Genomic DNA, 21454 nt, shown 5'->3' on the forward strand with positions numbered 1-21454 from the left:
AAATAATCAAATCAGATTTAAGGGCTTCTATGAAGGAGGATCTGGCAGAAGCAATTCTGTTTCTAAGAACAATATATTAGTTAATTTTGGATTATGTTTAACAGCTATTCTACAGCTATATATGCCAAGTTTAAATAATATATAAGTTGTTTTAGGTTTTCCAAATGTTTTTGGTTTATGTAGGTTAACTTTGATTTTGTTCTAATTTCCAAAGGATGTGGTTGTTCCAGATTTGTATACTTGCTAATGCTATGATGACTTTATACTTGATAAAAAAAACAATAAACATAACCTTGTTTTTTTATGTGTGTTTTTTTGTTTAAACTTTAGGATTAATGAATATTTATAGTTTCTTTAATAAATAAAATAAAAAGTCACAATGACATAGATTTTAAACCCAAACATTAACATGCAGCCTTGCATGCTGCACTCTTTCAGTCAACATGCAAAAAAAATACATATTAAAAACTGAGGAGTCGGAGTCAGAGTCGGAGTTGGAGGTACCATAAACTGAGGAGTCGGAGTCAAAGGATTTTTGTACCGACTCCACAGCCCTGGTTTTGCCAATTACAATTATATAAGTAGCACATGCAAAAAGAGTCTCTTTCTTCCTGTGAGAGGAACTAGACCAACCCTGAAGCAAATCGCTTCTCAGTGCTAGCAAAGTTCCTGTGTCTGAGGTAGTCTTATCTAACTGTGTATACGTGCTATCTCTGCTGTTGCCCTCCTTATATAAAAACAACTCCTAGCTGAACTTCTTTCTGCAAAACCAGTCTCAAGACCCACAACCACAAATCTGCACATGACAGCCCTAGGGCTTTTTTTTTACCTCCTTCTTCACCCCTCCCTGTTGCTGTGCTTGCAAGTGGAATGCTAGATAAGAACTTCTGTTGCAATTCTGCCTATCAACTCATGATCACCTTACCCTGTTGTATTACAGAGTTGGGGAGACTCTGCTCTACAGAGAGAAGGGCAAGCATCTTAGGAGTTACACAGTAGTCCACCATCTTATGGACTGCAGATTTATACAAAAGGTACAATTAGTGAAACCTCACTGCATATAAAAGGTTTCTTTCCAATCTGATTTGGTGCATTTTCAGCTATTATGTAAAAGGCGTCTTTCTGCTGTGGTTTATTTGTTGGATTTTCAGATATGTTGAGTGACAAACTGTTATTACACTCAGTGCATGTAAAACAGTTCTTTGAACGGTCTATCATTTGATGCCTCTTCAGCTGTGATGGCTCACTCAAACATTTACCACACTCTATACATGGAAAAGGTTTCATGACATTATGGAGTGTTTGGTGGATTTTCCACTGTGTAAGTTTTGGTGCATTTTAAGACTTGATAACAAAGTGAAACTTTTATTACAATCAGAACATGCAAAAGATTTCTTTCCACTATGGATAATTTGATGAGTTTTCAGGTATGATGGATCAGCTGATGTTTTTTTAGATGTCCTAGCTGAATGAAAGTTTTAGGACATTGAACACATGGAAAAGGTTTCTTTCCACTGTGGCTCTTTTGATGAATTTTCAGGTACGATGAAGAAGTAAACTTTTTATCACACTCAGTGCATGGAAAAGGTTTTTTTCCACTGTGAATGTTTTGGTGTATTTTCAGGCGTGATGACCTGGTGAAACTTTTATTACACTCAGAGCACGTAAAAGGTTTCTTTCCACTGTGGCTCATTTGATGAATTTTCAGGTACGATGAAGAAGCAAAATTTTTATTACACTCAGTGCACGTAAAAGGTTTCTTTCCACTGTGAATGTTTTGATGTATTTTCAGGCATGATGATGTGGTGAAACTTTTATTACACTCAGAGCATGTAAAAGGTTTCTTTCCACTGTGGCTCATTTGATGAATTTTCAAGTGTGATGAACGAGTGAAACTTTTATTACACTCAGTGCATGTAAAAGGTTTCTTTCCACTGTGAATGTTTTGGTGTATTTTCAGAGCTGAAGACCAGGTAAAACTTTTATTACACTCAGTGCATGTAAAAGATTTCTTTCCACTGTGAATGTTTTGGTGTATTTTCAGAGTTGATGACCTGGTGAAACTTTTATTACACTCAGAGCATGTAAAAGGTTTCTTTCCACTGTGGATCATTTGATGAGTTTTCAAGTATGATGAATCAGTGAAACTTTTATTGCACTCAGTGCATGTAAAAGGTTTCTTTCCACTGTGGATCATTTGATGAGTTTTCAGGTATGATGACCAACTGAAACTTTTATTACATTCAGTGCATGTAAAAGGTTTCTTTCCACTGTGGATCATTTGATGAATTTTCAAGTATGATGAACGAGTGAAACTTTTATTACATTCAGTGCATGTAAAAGGTTTCTTTCCACTATGGATCATTTGATGAGTTTTCAGGTATGATGAAGAAGTGAAACTTTTATTACACTCAGTGCATGTAATAGGATTCTTGCCACTGTGGATCATTTGATGAGCTTTCAGGTATGATGAAGAAGAGAAACTTTTATTACACTCAGTACATGTAAAAGGTTTCTTTCCACTGTGGATCATTTGATGAGTTTTCAGGTATGATGAAGAAGTGAAACTTTTATTACATTCAGTGCATGTAAAAGGTTTCTTTCCACTGTGGATCATTTGATGCCTCTTCAGCTGTGAAGCCTCACTGAAACCTTTACTACTCTCACTACAAAAAAAAGGTTTCTGTCCACTGTGGATTACTTGGTTCCTTTTCAGAATTGAGGATAAACTAAAACTTTTACCACCCTTGGTATATGTAAAGGGTGTCCTTCCGCTATGGATGATCTGGTGCACTTTCAGATATGATGAATTAGTGAAACTCTTATTACACTCAGTACATGTAAAATGTTTCTTTCCTATGTGCTTCATGTTTCCAGTATGTGTCTTTTGGTGTGTAATTAATGATTCCTGATGACAAAAACCTTTGCTATTTTCATTACATGAAAATGGTTTAAATTCAGCATGAATTCTCTGGTTTAATTTCAAATTTATCTTCTGTCTGAAACTCTTTTCACACTGAGAACATGAAAAAGATCTCTCCCTACTGTCAGTTCTCTTATCCAATAAGAAATGATCATTCATATTGAAGATTGTTCCACAGCTGTCACACTGAAAGGATTCGTTCTCTGTCCTCTCATCTTGGGGGAGTTTAGAAGGTTCTGGATCACTGTTACTATCTTGGAAGGGACTCTTTGTTCTCAAGTGTCTCTGGTGCTCAGGAATGTTTATGAGTTCCCCGTCACTTCTCTCACTCTCAGTAATTCCACAAGGTGTTTCTCCGGCAGGGTCTCTCTGCTTCTTCTCCAACTCCTGCTGATGATTCCTTGTGTGTCTCCTCTCGATCCCTTGGAAAATATTCTCACAGACATTTTTTGACTGTCCTGGTATTTGTTCCATTTCGACAGGAGTTTCTTCGTGATTTTGCTCTTGCTTGAGCTTCTGTATAGCCTCATTAACTGCTGGATATGAAAAGAAGACATTAGTCATGTATTACTTATGGAAAACTATTATTGCTCAAGAAACAGAATTTTCTGCGTTCATAGACAGGGCAATTCTATAACATGGTGGCAAGAGCATCAGAGGATCCACAATTGGCAAGAATGTGCAAAAGTTCACCAGGCACCATTCTGCCTAAACTTCGAGACATTTCCGAGTACTTTATTTTTCAACAGGATGGTGCTCCAGCGCATCAAGAATGCAAAACAGTCGAGCTTTTAATGAATGAAACCCAGAATTCATTGAGCCAACAGCTCAGTGGCGTTCAAGACATTAGGAATGTGTCAAGGTTGAAGGACGGCACTTTGAACACAAATTATGAATTAACTAATTTTCAAAGGTCATACTAAGCATTTAAACAATTGCAAAATATTTTGAAACTATGTAAGGGGTCACTTTTTTCCCACACATTGTGTAGACTTTGCGCCCCTGACTGGAGAAGCCAAGAAATACATAAGAACTGCCCCTCATATAAACAGACATAAAATGCCACATAGGACATTTCAAAACACCGAGTAGGTCACTGGCAGATGTGTCAAGAGAGAAAAAACACTCCTCAATGACCCTGTCTACATTCATTTCAGTAAGATCAAGCGGCTGTTGAGAGGCATTTGGGAAAGTGCCTGCATGAACCTTAGGAATGGTTTAAGATAAAGGAATGAAAAGTGATTTTTTTTTTTTTTTTTGGGGGGGGGGGGGGGGGGGAACACTATTTCTGGTTCTCCAGATGTCAGAGAACTCTTTCTATAGTACCTGGTGTTATTCTAGCAAAAACATTAGCGGAAGTACAGCTAGATTCACCAGCAGATTTCTTCCATCATACATAACAAGTTCCTTTGTAAATCTACAATTGCTTCATGCTTATGTCACCTCTAGAATGGATTACTGTAATTTATTTCTGTATTGTGGCCTCACAAACTATCAATTAAAAAGCCTACTGTTCATTTATTAATGAATAAAAAAAAGTCTTTGACCATGTTACAGCATGGACAAATTTGATAACTCTGCCATCGTACTCAATATATCAGGGAAAACTGAAGTTCTCAACCTCAATCTGGACCCTCAGTTTACTTATTTATTGGGATTTATTAACTGTCTTTATGAAGAGATTCGTCCAAGGTGGTGTACAGCAGGTACAGCTTGACTTACTGAAAATGATTCAAGGAACAATTCTTTTCAATAGGGAAGTAAATATATAATTGTACAACTTCACTGTGAGACAAACTACAGTAAAGTCATCATGAAAGTGAAACGAGACTTAAGCAATCTATTTTCTTTGGTTCGGTAGAAATGAATCCATCACAATGAATATTTTTCTAAGACGGTTATCTTTGTTTCAAATGATGCCTATTTGTATAACAAGATTTTATTCCCTCTTCAGAACACTGGCTTTACGTTTTTAGGGTAAAGTGACCCATCGCATGTTTTCTGGTCAGCTGGCTCAAATGGTTACAGCTCAGGCCACTGCCTTCTCCTTTGTTGACTTTGAGCAGCTTATAACTTTTTTTATGAACATGCTCAGTTGAAACAATGTCAGATTTTCTAGGTTTTATGATCAGGTATGAATTTTTATAAATGTCTACATGTGTGGTAATACTAAAGATTTTTTTATTTTGATATTTCTGCATTACTGTACAGTTTATCTAATATTAAGGTTCATTGGGAATCTGTTTCAATGAATTCTTAGGTGGAATATAAATATTTAAAATAAATCATGAATTATGCCTCCCAAAGTTACAAGATCAAAACACGGACACTCAGAGGAGGCCACGGATTTGGTAATCTGTTCCTCTTCTGTATTCTTTACAATGTTTAATTCTCACTTGTACTCTGTAATATCTCCTCTTACTCTGTACAGTATTATTACTCAACTGTACTGTGTAATAATTCCTCAAGCTTGGCTATGCTCCGTAATACCCCTTCATGCTCTGTACAGTGTTTATTATTACTCAATTGTATTATGTAATACCTGCTCCTACTCTGTACAGTATTATTACTCACCTGCGTCTGAGTTAGTAACTTCTCTCTCTCTTGTCTCCTGGGGATCCTGGACATATGTCTCTTCTTCTTGTTTAATCCTTGATAATATATCAAGACTTTTCCCGTCATAGCCTGTTTCCAGGAACAAAAAATAATATTAGCTGTATTTTCCTTATATTCACAGAAAAATAGACAGCAGTAGTTCTCAAGGGAAAAGCACATAATGGATCTATTACTGCCACTCATCATAAAGCAAAGGGATTTGGGGGTTATTATTCCTCACTTCAAGTACTCTGGTAATGGAACAGGTCACAAGTATTTGATTATAAAAATGTATAATCACTTAAGAATTGGGGAGCTGTCATTGTTTGAAACTGACCCGGTCTATTTTCAACAAACTGGAACATTATAAAATCCCTTAAAATTAAGAACTTTTTTAGGGGACTCTAGTGAGTTAGTGGAGAAGGGTAGTTAGTGGGGTTCCTCAGGGGTCTGTGCTAGGACCGCTGCTTTTTAATATATTTATAAATGATTTAGAGATGGGAGTAACTAGTGAGGTAATTAAATTTGCTGATGACACAAAGTTATTCAAAGTCGTTAACTCGCGACAGGATTGTGAAAAATTACAGAAGGACCTTACGAGACTGAGAGACTGGGCGGCTAAATAGCAGATGACGTTTAATGTGAGCAAGTGCAAGGTGATGCATGTGGGAAAAAAGAACCCGAATTATAGCTACGTCATGCAAAGTTCCACGTTAGGAGTTACGGACCAAGAAAGGGATCTGGGTGTCGTCATCGATAATACACTGAAACCTTCTGCTCAGTGTGCTGCTGCGGCTCGGAAAGCAAATAGAATGTTGGGCATTATTAGGAAAGGTATGGAAAACAGGTGTGAGGATGTTATAATGCCGTTATATCGCTCCATGGTGCGACCGCACCTTGAGTACTGTGTTCAATTCTGGTCGTCGCATCTCAAGAAAGATATAGTGGAATTGGAAAAGGTGCAGCGAAGGGCGACGAAAATGATAGCGGGGATGGGACGACTTCCCTATGAAGAAAGACTAAGGAGGCTAGGGCTTTTCAGCTTGGAGAAGAGACGGCTGAGGGGAGACATGATAAAGGTATATAAAATAATGAGTGGAGTGGAACAGGTGGGTGTGAAGCGTCTGTTCACGCTTTCCAAAAATACTAGGACTAGGGGGCATGCGATGAAACTACAGTGTAGTAAATTTAAAACAAATCGGAGAAAAAGTTTCTTCACCCAACGCGTAATTAAACTCTGGAATTTGTTGCTGGAGAACATGGTGAAGGCGATTAGCTTGGCAGAGTTTAAAAGGGGGTTAGACGGTTTCCTTAAAGACAAACCCATAAACCGCTACTAAATGGACTTGGGAAAAATCCACAATTCCAGGAATAACATGTATAGAATGTTTGTACATTTGGGAAGCTTGCCAGGTGCCCTTGGCCTGGATTGGCCGCTGTCGTGGACAGGATGCTGGGCTCGATGGACCCTTGGTCTTTTCCCAGTGTGGCATTACTTATGTACTTATGAGTTGTCTTACTGAGTGACTGATTAGCCCTTCAGCCCCCTCTCCCCTCAAATTCAGATCAACATTTGTGCACTCCCATCCCTGCTGTCACAGAATGATATTATACAAGAATTAAAGAGAAGAATCACCTGCTGATAAAAGGGAAGGAGAGGTTTAGTTAGGGTAAAGGCTCATATCTCACTGACACTCCTGATGCCGGGTAAGACACTGAGAGCAATTTTGTAACTATGCGCCTACGGTTACGTGCCCCTGGCACACGTAAATAGAAAGAAAATTAGCACTTACCCAACACAGGTGACCTAAGCACTCTTCTATAAGAGCGTGTATAAATGTTATAGTGTGCAATTGCCAGGGGGCCTTACACATGGGCGGGGCTCCCAGTTATGTGTATAACATATTAAGACACTTGCCATGTCTATGGCTGGTGTAACCGTAGCTGCCTAAACATTAAGGCACGATGATATAAGGTTATGCTAGTATTTCAATTACGACATTTGGGTGCCCTCCAAAGAGCTGCTGGTATGGATGATAACCAACTCATTGGCAAACACATTGGCAACTCATTGTCATGATCTGGTATCCTCCTCGCTAACATACACAAGAAAACAGCAACTGCTGATGATTTCTTGTATTATTCTTATCATTGTGTTGATCCTGGAGACAATTCTGCAGCTTTACAGTGTCAAAACTAAGGAAAGACCAATGAACACAGCACCACACTTTTGACTGGTCTCAGCAGCTACTTTGACACACTCTGTTACATCCAGGTCCTGAGAATTTGTGCTGTTCTGTATCTTATTTTCAGCCTTGACGCAAGAACTCATCAGTGGAGGAGGAAGTGACGTCACAGACCCGAATGGCAGCTTGAAAACAGAGCTCCCAAGCCACTGCCAAGAATTAGCTTAATTAATAGCTTTCCTCCACACTATATCACGCGGGAAACAGTCTCGACTGCTGGGCCCGGAGTGCTGCATAGGTTACGATTGCCTCGCAAGTGAAAACACTCGATTTACAAGTGTACGCATTTCAGCGGAAGGCGATGTCTCCAGCTACGCACCCCGAGGAACATGGCGCCCGAGATGAGGAAAGTCAACAGCTTTCGCCGGGGTTGGCGGTGCCCAGTGCGAACGGGGAGGTGCCGTTACCACAGCATGAAACTTGGACCACACTATGCAGTTGGCTCCAAGAAATCCGGTCCAATTTAAAGGCAATGCACCAAGCTTTGGCAAAGCTGGGGGCAGACCTCCGAGGAGAAATAGCAGAGCTGGGTAATCGCGTGGCTGAAACGGAAGTGGGCCTGGAAGAACACGCAGAGTCTCTAACCATGCTTGAACAGCAGCTACAGGACCAGGTACCTACTAGATAAGGTAGAAAACCGGAGTCGTCGCTCCAACATACGGGTCCGTGGGCTGCCGGAGTTACCTGAATATTCGGACTGCGAAGAAGTTGTTCAGTGCCTTGCGGCCCACTTGCTCTCTGACCTTGATAAACCCCGTGCACCTGCATCCATTCGGATCGAGTGAGCTCACCGAGCCTTGGGAACGAGAAAACCAAACGTGCCTAAAGATATTTATTTATATTTATTTATTTGTTGCATTTGTATCCCACATTTTCCCACCTCTTTGCAGGCTCAAAGTGGCTTACAATACATCATGAGTAGTGGAAGAATGCTAGAAAATAAACATTTAGTATTACAGAAGGATCGGTCAGCATGATGATAATAAGACATAGTAATAGTATACAAGCAGATATTATGAAACAGTTCTGAATATAAATGGGCGAGTTGTGCATATTCACATTGGTTGATCTTTGTGGTATGCTTTATTCAAGAGATGGGGCTTCAGTAGTATGCGGAAGTTCGTTCTTTCGTAGATCGATTTCAAGCTGCGCGGTAACGCGTTCCATAATTGTGTGCTCAGGTAGGTAAAGTTTGACGCATGCATTAGTTTGTATTTCATACCTTTGCAATTGGGTATTGTGGTATGCTTTGCTGAATTTAAATTGAAGGAAGCTGTGATGCACAAAGCAAGGGCAGCTACACCTATACTGTGGGACAGTTACCCCATAGAGATCTATGATGACCTTTCACAGCTACCACCCTCAAACGGCGGAGCGAATTACGTCCTTTAACCTACTGATTGAGAGAGGAGCAGATCCAGTATAAATAGCAACATCCTTTTGCTCTAGTGTTCTACAAAGAGGGCAAACATTGCAGAGTGGCCTTGCTGGAAGAAGCACAAGAATTTTTATCTACTGGCGATCGAGTTGACCCAACAGGGAACCATCAGCAGCCTGGTAATAAGAAGCAAGGCAGGCCGAAATGGCATCGAGTATCTCACGGGAAGGGCCGCCTTAGGAGACAGATCTCTGGAAGACAAGTTACATCGCTATCAGGCCCAAGCTGAGACTAACAGCTCTAGAAACTGCTCTACTACATAGGATAACTGGATGCTGACAAGTGTCTTGGCGAGTGTGGAGGTTCAACTATATTTGACAGGTAGATAGATAGGTGACTCACTTCCCTCTCTAGTAGACATGTCACGACTTGGTAAACTAACATATTACGGTTGGTATTGTGGGGGGGGGGGGGGGGGGGGCTAGGGGTGAGGGGGGTTGGAGGGGTTGGAGGAAACTACATGGCATCTAGTGGTGGCTGACTAGGCTTGCTGAACGATAGGGGGCTTATGAATATGTTCAAGTGTTTTTACTTTGAATGTCCGTGGTCTTAACTCGCCTATGACATGCAAATTAATGTTTAAAGAAATGCTGCGCCCGAAGGCAGATGTGATATTCATTCAGGAGACCCATTTGAAACAACAGCATGAAAAATGAGTTAATCATAAGTGGTTTCCCACTGCTGTATTTGCTTACAATACAACTAATCAGCTGCTCTCCCATGACACATACATAATATTGTAGCTGATAAAGAAGGCAGATATATTGTAGTTACAGCATCCTTGTATAACATTCAATATACCATGTTGTCAATTTATGCACCTAATGAAGGGCAAGGGTCCTTTATAGCAGATGTGGAGAGGGGGTTACAACGCCATGCACAGGGACAATTAGTAATAGGGGATGACTTCAATCTTACAATAGACCCGCCACTAGACAATTCGGCGGGGCAGGTATATTATGCTAAGCGGGATAGAACCATATTTAAAAGCTTTTTGGTGCGCTGGGGGTTGGCTGACCTCTGGCATGGGAATCATGGTCAAGAGAGGGATTACACATACTTCTCCCCTAAGTATAACACACACTCCAGGACAGACCTCTGGCTGGGGGACGGGGCTATAGCACATAATCTGCACGCTGTAACTACTGAACCCCGCTCGTGGTCTGATCATTCCCCCGCTCGTGGTACTGACTCTGGGAACAATAAGTATACCTAAGGGTCCCAGCTATTGGCGGCTTAATGAGTCATTATTACAAGACCCGCAGAACATTTCTACCGTGGAAAAATACATTGTGGAATATTTAAAATTCAATGACCTAGGTGAGCAGGGACCGTCCTTCTTTGTTTATTTTGCAAGGGACATAGACATCTATGTGGCACCAGAGGAATGTCCATCTTATAAAATGTGTCTATTCTTCTTTATAGAATATTAATGTAGCAGGGCAAATAAGCAGGTACTGAGCTGGTATAAATGCTCACACCTAGATTGCCAGGAAACAAGTATAAATTACAGTATTTTATCATTTGTGCACATACTTATGCACCCTGTTCACCTCCATCTAAGTACACAGCTACCTGCAAATTATGTGCCACTGCATGTCAGTTCCAGGTTATCTATATATATAAAAGGCAACCCCATCGTTCTGAAGCCTCCACGGAAGTTGAGGCGCCCGAGATATCCGGTGTGCCCTGGAGTGTCTGCACCGCCCTCGCGTCAAAACGTCATGACGTCGAGGGCGGAGCTATAACACTCGAGGCCCGAAACCGAAACGCCACAGGCACGGCCACGGAGGCGCAGCAAACAAAAAAAAAACAAAACCCTACCCACACACAGCGACGCCAACACCGAACAAGGCAAGTAGCTCGGAGGGAGGGGGCCCCTTGCTAGCGCCCGTTTCATTGCCCTCAGAAACGGGCATTTATTCCTAGTAGAATAATACGCGCTCTAGAAATGTTAAGTAGTAGTAGTAGTAGTAGATACAACCACCTATTTTATGGGAAGGCTTAAAAGCAGTCCTTCACGGACACCTGATAGCATTACAAGCGTATTTTACCAAACCTCGGGCGGTTCAGGAACAAGATCTTAGAGGCAATATAGCTCAGTTGGAGAAGCTGCACAAAGGATCCCTCAGATCTCAAGGGAGCCGAAACATTGAATCAGCTCAGATTAAAGCTTAATGAGGTTCAAATGGCTGAGCTTTCCACTGCAATGGGTGCAGCAGGAGCACTTTGAATTTGGCGACAAAGCTAGTAGGCTATTAGCTTGTAAATTAAAGAAACAAGCCCAGCGCAACCATATCTTTACCATTAAAAACACCTCGGGGATACAGTACAGTCATGGAAGCTTACCTTCAGGAGGTCTGTCTTCCGCAGCTATCGAAGGGAGAGATGGCATTGCCATCTGCACCCATAACCATAGATGATATTGAATGGCCGATTTCAGATCTTCCCCACAATAAGGCCCCAGGCCCAGATGGCTTTCCCACCAGGTTTTATAAACTGTTTGTTAAGCGATTGGCCCCCATTTGCCTTCTTTGATACTGTACAGGAACTGCCCCACTGCTGGAGACTGGCAGCGGTTATCTTGCTGTTGAAGCCGGGGAAAGATCCCCAGCAGTGTGGCTCCTATAGACCAATTTCCCTCTTAAATACAGATTATAAAATCTTTACAAAGATCTTAGCACGTTGACTTCAGTTGGTACTGCCGAGGTTGATATATGAGGACCAGGCAGGGTTTATTACGGGTCGCCAGACTCATGATAACATTAGATGCTTGCTACACATAATTCAACAAGCCAAAGATGATAGGACACCAGCGCTGTTACTCTTGATTGATGCTGAAAAAGCATTCGACCGGGTGAACTGGTCATTCTTTTTCGCGGTCCTGAAACATGTGGGGATAGGGGGGCGGTACATGGCATGGCTTAAATTGCTGTATGCAAGCCAGTTAGCAACTTTAAGGGAAAGGGAAATGCAACTACATTCAAAGCGGTTTACATATATTCAGGTACTTATTTTGTACCAGGGGCAATGAAGGGTTAAGTGACTTGCCCAGAGTCACAAGGCGCTGCAGTGGGAATAAATGGTACATATACTAAGCCCTTGGAGCTCCATAGGGAAACCAGACAGGGTTGTGCAGTTTCTCCACTACTATTCGCTTTGTCCATCAAACGCTTGCTATATTGATTAGGGGGAACCCTGGGATTAGGGGCCTGGTCAGGGGACGAAGGGAATATAAAATAATGTTATTTGCAGATGATGTGCTCCTGACCTTGTCCCACCCGGAGTCCTCTGTACAACAGGCCATGGAAATTATTATACAATATGGGCAATTATCAGGGTTTAAGATCAACATTACCAAATCGGAAATCCTTAATCTCACGGTTCCCTCACAGGAAATTCCTCAGTTAAAAGCTGCCTTTACGTTTGTCTGGGCCGCTAAATCTATTAAATACTTGGGGATAAACATAACACCCACTGTGGAGGGCTTATTCTCAGTTAACTACCCTAAGAAGATAGCAGAACTTTTTGCGGAGCTCGATAGGTAGAGGGATTGACAATATCGTGGACATGGCGCATTCATGCAATCAAAATGATGTTGCTCCCTAAATTATTATATCTATTTCTGGCTCTCCCATTCCCAATTCCTCGCAGTTTCTTTTCTCAACTTAACCGCAAAATGTTTGCTTACATCTGGCGGAAGCACCCACCCCGGGTGAGTCGGGCCATGATGTACCAGACACACAATAGGGGGGGGGGGGTATGGGAGTTCCCAATTTTTATCTGTACTATCAAGCGGCCCAGCTGAAAGTATTAGCGGATTGGACCCCAGCCACTACTAAGAAATGGATCCACTGGGAGCGAGACTGGCTGGGGACCAGATCCTTGGGAGATGTCATGTGGCTACCGGGGAGTGACCTATTGGCTATAATGCGGAGAGTCCCGTTGGGGGTGAGCCACTTGCTATCTACATGGTACCATATACGGAAATACTACCTGCAGACAGCTATCCGATGGGCCCCGGGTTTTCCTTTGGGCTCCTCAGAACCAGTATATGAGCGGTGGGCCCGGGCGGGTCTGTATACTCTGGGACAGGTGTGGGCTAATGGGAGGATACTTAACTTTGAAGAACTCCAAGAGAAATTTGGGTTGGTTGAAAGTGACCTCCTTTACTATAGTTGCTTAAGAAACTATATCCACAGACGAGCACGGAAGGAACTGGACTTAACTGAAACAGCACTAGTGAAGGCCCTACGGAATGGGGGGGGAGGGGTACAGGAAGTGTATCTCGTTTATATTTAACTTTACTATTCTACACTAACCCCCAATTATATTATAATGAAAGATGGGAAGTAGCATTACAGAGCACCCACCTGAGGGAAACTTGGTCGAGGGGATATAGATTCTTGCTCAAACCATCTTTAGCTCAAACTATGGTAGAAAATGGTTTCAAGATGTTGTACTGGTGGTACCCCACCCCTGATAAATTACAGCAAATGTATCCTAAGGTATCTGCAGACTGCTGGCGTAACTGTGGTTCTCAGGGCTCCTTCTTACATATTACCCATTCCTCCCTTACCCATTTTACTTATCCACTTTATCGTCCACCTCGTTATTCACTATATTACGGCTGTTATCCTTTTTGTGTTATCTTGTAAACCTGTTCTATTATGTAAGCCGCGTTGAACCTGCTAATGAGTGGGAAAGCGCGGGGTATAAGTGTTACAAATAAAATTATAACAATAAATAATAATAATATATGGTGGGAGTGCCCGAAGGTCCAGACTTACTGGAAACAAGTGCTCCGGATGGTTCATCAAGTGTTGCAACAAAACTATCCTAGCAAAGCGGAATATTGCCTGCTACCGTGTTCCCCCGAAAATAAGACCTACTCCGAAAATAAGGCCTACCGGGGTTTTGCTGCAAATTTGTATTATAAGGCCTCCCCCGAAAGTAAGACCTACCTGAAGCAGGGCCGCCGAGAGCCGGACAAAGGCCGCCGCCCCCCCCACCCAAGATCACCGGGCCCCCCCCTCCACCCGCCCTCCATCGCTCCTGGAACTACCGGTACCTGAAACGCCTCCTTTCACCTTCCTTCGCAAGTTCGGAGCAAGCAGCAGCAGGGCAGGCCACTCCTTCCTTCCGTGTCCCGCCCTCGCCTGACGTAAAGTAACGTCAGGCGAAGGCGGGGCACAGAAGGAAGGCGAGGTCTGCCCTGCTGCTGCTTGCTCCGAACTTGCGAAGGAAGGTAAAAGGAGGCGTTTCAGGTTGGGAGCGACGGAAGGCGGGTGGAGGGGGGGCCCGGCGACCTCGGGTGGGGGGGGCGACCCCGATGTTTCCCCCCCCCAAAAAATAAGACCTCCCCTGAAAATAAGACCTAGCGGGTCTTGGGTAGGAAAAATTAATATAAGACAGTGTCTTATATTCGGGGAAACACGGTACATTTTAAACCTCCGGAGGTTTGCATCTCCCACCATAGACTTGCAATTCAGTTTTTTGTTGCTGCAAAGCTGTCTCTGGCAAGGGCTTGGAAACAACAGTCTCTACCTTCCATGCAACTTATACTGCATAAAGTGGAATACTTATACCAAATGTCGAAACTTGCTGCAATGAGAAGAGGCCACTTGGCGACTTTTAACAAAATTTGACAGCCCTATGAACAGTCGAAAGCACAGTTGTCGGCGCCACCATGATGTCCAGGGGAAGGGGGGGGGGGGGGGAAACTAGTTGACGTGGAGGCGTATTTTCAAAGCACTTAGACTTACAAAGTTCCATTGTAACCTATGGGACTTTGAAAGACTAAGTGCTTTGAAAATGCGCCTCTAAGTGTATTAGCTTCTGCACGATGGAACAGTTTTTTCAACTCTGTTTTGTATGGCATTACAGAATTTTCAATAAAAACAAAAACTTAAAAAAAAAAAAAAAAAGAACTCATCAGTGGTCTGTAATTTATTTATTAAGATTTATTTAACGCCTTTTTGAAAGAATTCACTCAAGGTGGTGTACAGCAGTGGTGTGCTGGAGCAGGCTCTCACAGGCTCGCAAGAGCTGGTTGTTAAGTTTTTAAGAATTTTGGGAGCCGGTTGTTAAAGTAGGGCCCTCCATGGCTACTTTAACAACTGGCTCCCAAAATGTGGGCTTGGGCCCCCTGCTGAATTATCTTTTACTTTGCTGGTGGGGATGCTGAGCCCTGCCAGCCAAGTAAATAGACTACTGCTGCTCCCCGCTCCTTGTTTCCAGCTCTGGGCAGCAGGCTGAGACTTCTCGAGCAGGTGAGAGAAGTTCCAGCATGCTGCTCAGAGCAAGACGTTGGGAGTGGTGGCTGCCAGCAAAGGTATGCCATAACATTGGTGTTTTCAGGTCAATCCATCAATATAATGCCATTGAATGAATACATAGATTGACTAAAACAACATTAGTGACAATAACTCCATTAAACTTCAGATCTTTTATAAGGTTTTGGCTTAGAGAAGTGACCCGATCCCACCCCCTCCCACTCCCCCCTATTCACCCCCCCATCTCTCCCACCCCCAGGGTAAAACACATCAAACAGTCAAGTCCAAGATTCCAAGGGACCACTTTGTTCACTGTGCGCTTTGTGCTTGAAAGGTGCCCCACACCAACTGCCAGGTATTCAGCCTCTGTTTACGTTCTGCTAGTAACCTTTCCATTTCACAGACATACCCCAGTTTCGAGAGCCACTTTTTATGGAAGGTACACCCTTTTGCTTCCACTGAGCGGCTATTGTCACTCTGGCCACACCAACCGCTATTCTCACAAATCTCTGCTGTGGGGGTGTTAACCCTAGTACCTGAACAGAGAACAAGAAAACTTCTGGGGCCCACCTGAAGGACGCCCATCTCTTAAGCACACCCCAGTCCCACCTTCGCTAAGCTGCCGACACGCCCCTGTGAACTTTGGTCGTCCCCGCGACGGAAAGCAGTTGAGGGCACCCAAAATCGGCTTTCGATTATGCCGATTTGGGCGACCCTGAGAGAAGGGGCCGTCCATCTCCCAATTTGTGTCGGAAGATGGGCGCCCTTCTCTTTCGAAAATAAGCCTGATAGTATACTACTTACAATGCCAACACATACGTAATAGAACATTTTAATTGACAGTGAAGGATATAAGCAAAGATGGAACACATAGATAGGTAAGAGAGTAAGAACAATTAGAAAGTAAGGTGACTAATTTAAAGAAAGTTGCACATGAGGTCAGAGAGATGGTTAAATATTATCTCAGCTGGGGTAGGAGTGGATAAACATGTCCGTGTCTCTCCATATGTGTTTGTGAAAATAACAAGTAATTTAATTCTTCCATTAAAGGCCTGGTTGTAATACCCTGTAATACCTCCTCTTGTTCTGTACATTCATTTTATTCATTTGTATTCTGTAATACCTGCTCTTACTCTGTACAGTATTATTACTCACCTGTGTCTGAGTGAGTAACTTTTCTCTCTCTTGACTCAGGGGGATCTTCCTCTTGTTTAATCCTTGATAATATATCAGGACTTATCCTTCCATAGCCTGCTTCCAGGAATAAAAAATAATATTAGCCGTATGTAGACAGCAGTAGTTCTCAAGGGGAAAAGCATATAATGGATCTGTAACTGACACCCATCATAAAGCAGAGGGTTCTGGGGTTATTATACCTTGCTTCAAGTACTCTGGTAATGGAATAGGTCAAAGTTTTTTATTTTAAAAATGTCCATCACTTAAGAATTGGGGAGCTTTGATAGTTACAAAATATACTGACCAATTTCAAACCATGTGCCTACAGTTATGTGCCCCTGGCACACATAAATAGAAAGTTAATTTGCACTCTCCGATTAAGCGACAAAAACTTTTGAAGGCTTCGATAGCTTTCCTGTAGGAGACCCATCTCTCTGCAATGGAGCATGCCAAGTTGACACGTTGGTGGGTTAGAAAGATCTTTGAATTGACGGCAGTTGGCAGAAAGTGGGGGGTAGTGATCTTAATTATGAAGGGTCTTCATTTGGAAACCAAACTGGCTATCATGGATCCGGCTGGCAGATTTGTTTTGGCTACTATGGTACTGGAACGCCAACCTTTCCTGTTTCCAGTGGGTGCCCAGACTGGGATTGGGGCTTCCGGATATGAGGCGATATAACCAAGCCTGTCTGCTTCGACATCTGCGGGATTGCCTCATTGGTACTACTACATACATGGATTTAGTCTTAGAACGGGCCTACTTTCATCCTTTGGTATCTGGTCTATCTTCTTCACGCTCCTTTAAAGCATCTGCCAGTGAGGGTCTGCAGGAGTATTTGATTCGACCCCTTTGTCTCTCTGGAGAGATTTGATTTCATTGTTGCAGCAGGAGCCTACTAGTAGTGTTTTACTATCTCTAAGTGGAAATGCGGACTTTTTGCCAGGTAGTGAGAATTGGATTTTTCGGCAGTTAGAAGAGAGGGAAGTGTCCTTTGTTGGAGAGGTTGGTAAGGCTCACGGATCGGTTTTGACGTCTCAGGAATCACTAGTCATGCGCACAAGGCCCAGTGCTATTTTGCTATACCTAGTCTGTCTCATTATTTGGTCACTTTACCAGCGGTGAGTTTATCCTTGGCCTTTGAAGGAAATTGCAGGAATTTTTGGAAGAGGATGCTTTAGGCAAAAATCTCGGTCTCGTGGTTCCATAAAGAAATCACCGTCGGGCACCGGCTAGGGTTTTACAAGGAGTTGCAGACCGCTGGAGACAGGAATGGGTGGGCCAGTTAATGCCCGCTTCTTTTGACAGCTCTTAGCAACACCCCATCGGTTAGTACATAGCGCAGAGTGACAGACGGTCATTTCCGGACAGTACATAGAGCTTATTTTTCTCAGCAACAGGCTGCAGGAAATGTGCGATGACAGATTCTCTTTTCTCATAGGATGTGGCAATGTCGGCAGATCAAATCATTTTGGGAAGCTATATTTCTGTTTCTCCAGTCGGTTTTAGGATATCAAGTGGTTTTCACGTTGAACAAACAAGTTTGTGGGGAACTGGCACTCTGGGGAAAAATTATTTTTGGGGAAGCCATTGTATCCTTGGAAAGAATGCATCCAACCATGGGTAATGGATCATCTCCCCTCCATTTTGGTACTGGAGGAACAACTCCATGACTTAGATTTGGGAATCACCAGGAGCATATTTATCCCCCAAGAGGCAACAGAGATTTCTTTGCGATTGGGAGGCTAAAGATTTCACCACTAGCAGTAGTCAGATTTCACTGGGGCAATGAGATAAATTAAGACAGATACGAGTCAGCACGACACAAAAGGGAGGGGGGAAGCACAGTTGGTGTGTGGGTATCTCTGCTCGCTTAGGCAGGTAGGGGTCCAAAGAGAGATGAATCCACCTGTGCATATTATGCCACAGTTTCCTTTTCAGTGGTATGGTATGTTTGGGGGAGAGGAACAAGAGGTGTGACTAGTTTATTGCTCTTGTTGTAGTTGATTCAACAGATAGGTGTATAAAAACTGGCGGGGTGAAGAAGGTTTGGAAGAGCTGGATGGGAAGGGGTAAAAAATCGTTAAACATAGATGAAGGATTTTATCCTTTTATACCCCTAATATGTCTTGGAAACTTAACTTGTTGTATATGGAATTTGTAGACTAGGCTTATTATACTGGATCCTCTATAAACTTGTTGAAAATAAATAGAGGGCAAGGAAGGAGTACGTTGGGAAGGGGTTTGGAGGGATAAACTGTGACCAGTCTTTATTATGTACTTTTTGACATTGGATGCTATGTATACTTTATTCTTCGCTATGGTTTATTTGAAGTGCCATCAATGAAATGTTGAAAACATAAATATTATAGCGTATGATTACACATGGTCAAAGCATGGGCGGGACTCCCAGTTATGTGTGTAACTTACAGTTGCACTCATATTTAGACACCTGCAAGGTCCATGGCTGGTCTAACTGTAGCTGCCTATACTTTAAGGCACGATGATATAAGTTTATGCTAGTATTTCCATAAAGACAACTTGGTGCCCTCTAAAAGAGCAGCTAGTGTGGAGAATACCAACTCACTGGCCAACACAGATATTTCATATCCAATATTGTGGAAGACCAGCTCTATCAATGTTGCCAATTTGTTGCCACAGAATGTGGTAAAGAGCGTTAGCATAGCGGGGTTTAAAAAAAGGTTCGGCCGGCTTCCTAAGGGAAAATGGACTTTGGGGAGAAAATCCACTGCTTATTTCTGAGATAGCATAAAATGTTTTGTACTTTTTGGGGATCTTGCCAGGTATTTGTGACCTGGATTGGCCACTGTTGGAAACAGGATGCTGGGCTTGATGGACCTTTGGTCTGTCCCAGTATGGCAATACTTATGTACTTATGCAATGCTGAAAGAGCAGGAACAAAAACTGATCCTTGTCATGATCTGGTACCTTCCTCTCTAACAAACACATGGAAAACAACAGTTAATGATGATTTCTTGTATTTATCACATGTTGATCCTGGAGAAAATTCTGCTGAGGAAATGATCAATGAACACAGCAACACACTTTTGACTGGTCTCAGCAGCTAACTTTACATCCTAGTACTGAGTATTTGTGATGCTCTGCAACTTATTTTCAGCCTTGATGCAAGAACTGGAGGAAAATTCTCTCTTGATTGGAAGAGGAGGAAGCTTGTAGAACACATAGGAAGGTCTTAAGATAACAGGGTGATGGAGTCGGGACTGAGGCAATCCTAAGACAATCAGCAGAGCCGAGACACATTCTGATCAGTCCTTTGAAGGTTCAAAAGTGCAGAAGGTACAGAAAAATGTGCCAAATTTCTTTTAAATCAGACGTTGTTCCTCTTAAGAAAATGCAGACAAAGCAATTCTTACCTAGGGAGATCAGGGTCTCATAATTGTCCTTCATCCACCTCCCTGTAAAGCTCCTTCTGCTCTTCATCTAAATACTCCCACTCCTCCTGAGAGAAAGAGACAGCGATATCCTCAAATGTCACCCGCACTGAAACACAAACCAGAAAAACACTCAGGGAAACGTTGGGGTGCTCAGAAAGCATTTGATTTCGGCTAACTTTTTCGCCTAACATTTTGGGAATGATTTTAGAATTTAGATGCCCTCTGCAGTGTAAAACACCCAACTGCGTGTGTAAATCATGAGCAGGAGGCACAATTGTATTGGGAAACTTCTAAGGTGGTGTTACGGGGTGACATTATTGCATTTATGTGCGCGCTTTCACAGAGGTTATATCTCGGGGGGTAATTCAGCTAGAGAAGAAATACCTAAGTAGCAAACGGGCTTATTTGGCAGCGCCATCCTGAAGGGACTAGGGACGTGATGTCAGGCTCTTTGGCAGCATTGAACGTTATGATCCACGAGAGAACAAAGAAGCATCTTTTCCATCGATCTTATTCGTTTCCACAAATTTGGTAATAAGTCAGGCAGGTTGCTGGCGCGAATCAACAAGACCTGGGGAGGTAATAGATTCATCCCATTCTTAAAGGGCCCTGATGGCATGCAGACGAATAGTATTTCAGGGGTGGTTAAGATCCTGCAGGACTATTATGCCGCGTATATATGCCACCCCAGAGCCTCGTTTGGGGCCTTTGGTGGAGGATTACTAGTGGACTCGGGGTTGCCTAGTCTTTCTCCGGAGGCTTTAGTTAAGTTGAATGCCCCGTTGCAGGCCAAGGAGTTGCAGAAGATGGTGAAATCGCTTAAGCGAGGTTCCGCTCCGGGTCCGGACGGATTTGGGGCAGAGCATTACCAGCTTTTATTCCCTAGGGTCTGTGGTCCGTTGTTAGCTTTTCTTGAGGACACAATTTCACAGGGGAAATTTCCTAGACATTCCAACGAAGCTGATTACCTTAATTCCAAAGGTGGGTAGACCTCAAGACCACCCGGGCTCTTAGACCAATCTCACTTATAAAAGTTGATTTGAAGATCTTGGCTAAAGTCTTAGCGGATCGTTTAACCCCTTTTGTTTCAGATTTGGTTGGCGAGGGGCAGGTAGGGTTTGTTTGGGGCTGTCAGTCGTGTATTAATGTATGGAAGGTTTGTTTAGCAATTGCACAGTCATTTTACCGCAGATCCTTTGTTGTTGGTTAGTCTAGATGCGGAGAAGGCCTTTGACAAGGTAAGATGGGATTATCTATTTTCTGTGTTGGAATATGTGGGTCTACAAGGTTGGTTTCTGTAAGCTATAGTGGCGTTGCATGCGCAGCCGCGGGCCTCTTTGGTGGTGAACGGCTTGCGCTAAGTCTCTTTCCCGGTTGCGTGTGGAAC

At 42.8% G+C, this 21454-nt stretch overlaps 1 protein-coding gene across 1 annotated transcript; it reads right to left on the minus strand.

The window, feature by feature from the left end:
• Window positions 1-904: 904 nt before the first annotated feature.
• Window positions 905-20080, minus strand: LOC115459192 (oocyte zinc finger protein XlCOF6-like). Its single transcript, XM_030189052.1, has 4 exons — window positions 20047-20080; window positions 16633-16728; window positions 5498-5608; window positions 905-3456 (listed from the first exon to the last, which is right to left on the minus strand). Exons 1-4 carry the CDS (start codon window positions 20078-20080, stop codon window positions 1424-1426), a joined length of 2274 nt encoding a protein of 757 aa, XP_030044912.1. The 3' UTR covers window positions 905-1423.
• Between the last annotated feature and the right edge of the window lie 1374 nt (window positions 20081-21454).

The sequence above is a fragment of the Microcaecilia unicolor genome, unplaced genomic scaffold (genome assembly GCF_901765095.1).
Source record: "Microcaecilia unicolor unplaced genomic scaffold, aMicUni1.1, whole genome shotgun sequence".
In the NCBI taxonomy this organism is placed as follows: Eukaryota; Metazoa; Chordata; class Amphibia; order Gymnophiona; family Siphonopidae; genus Microcaecilia; species Microcaecilia unicolor.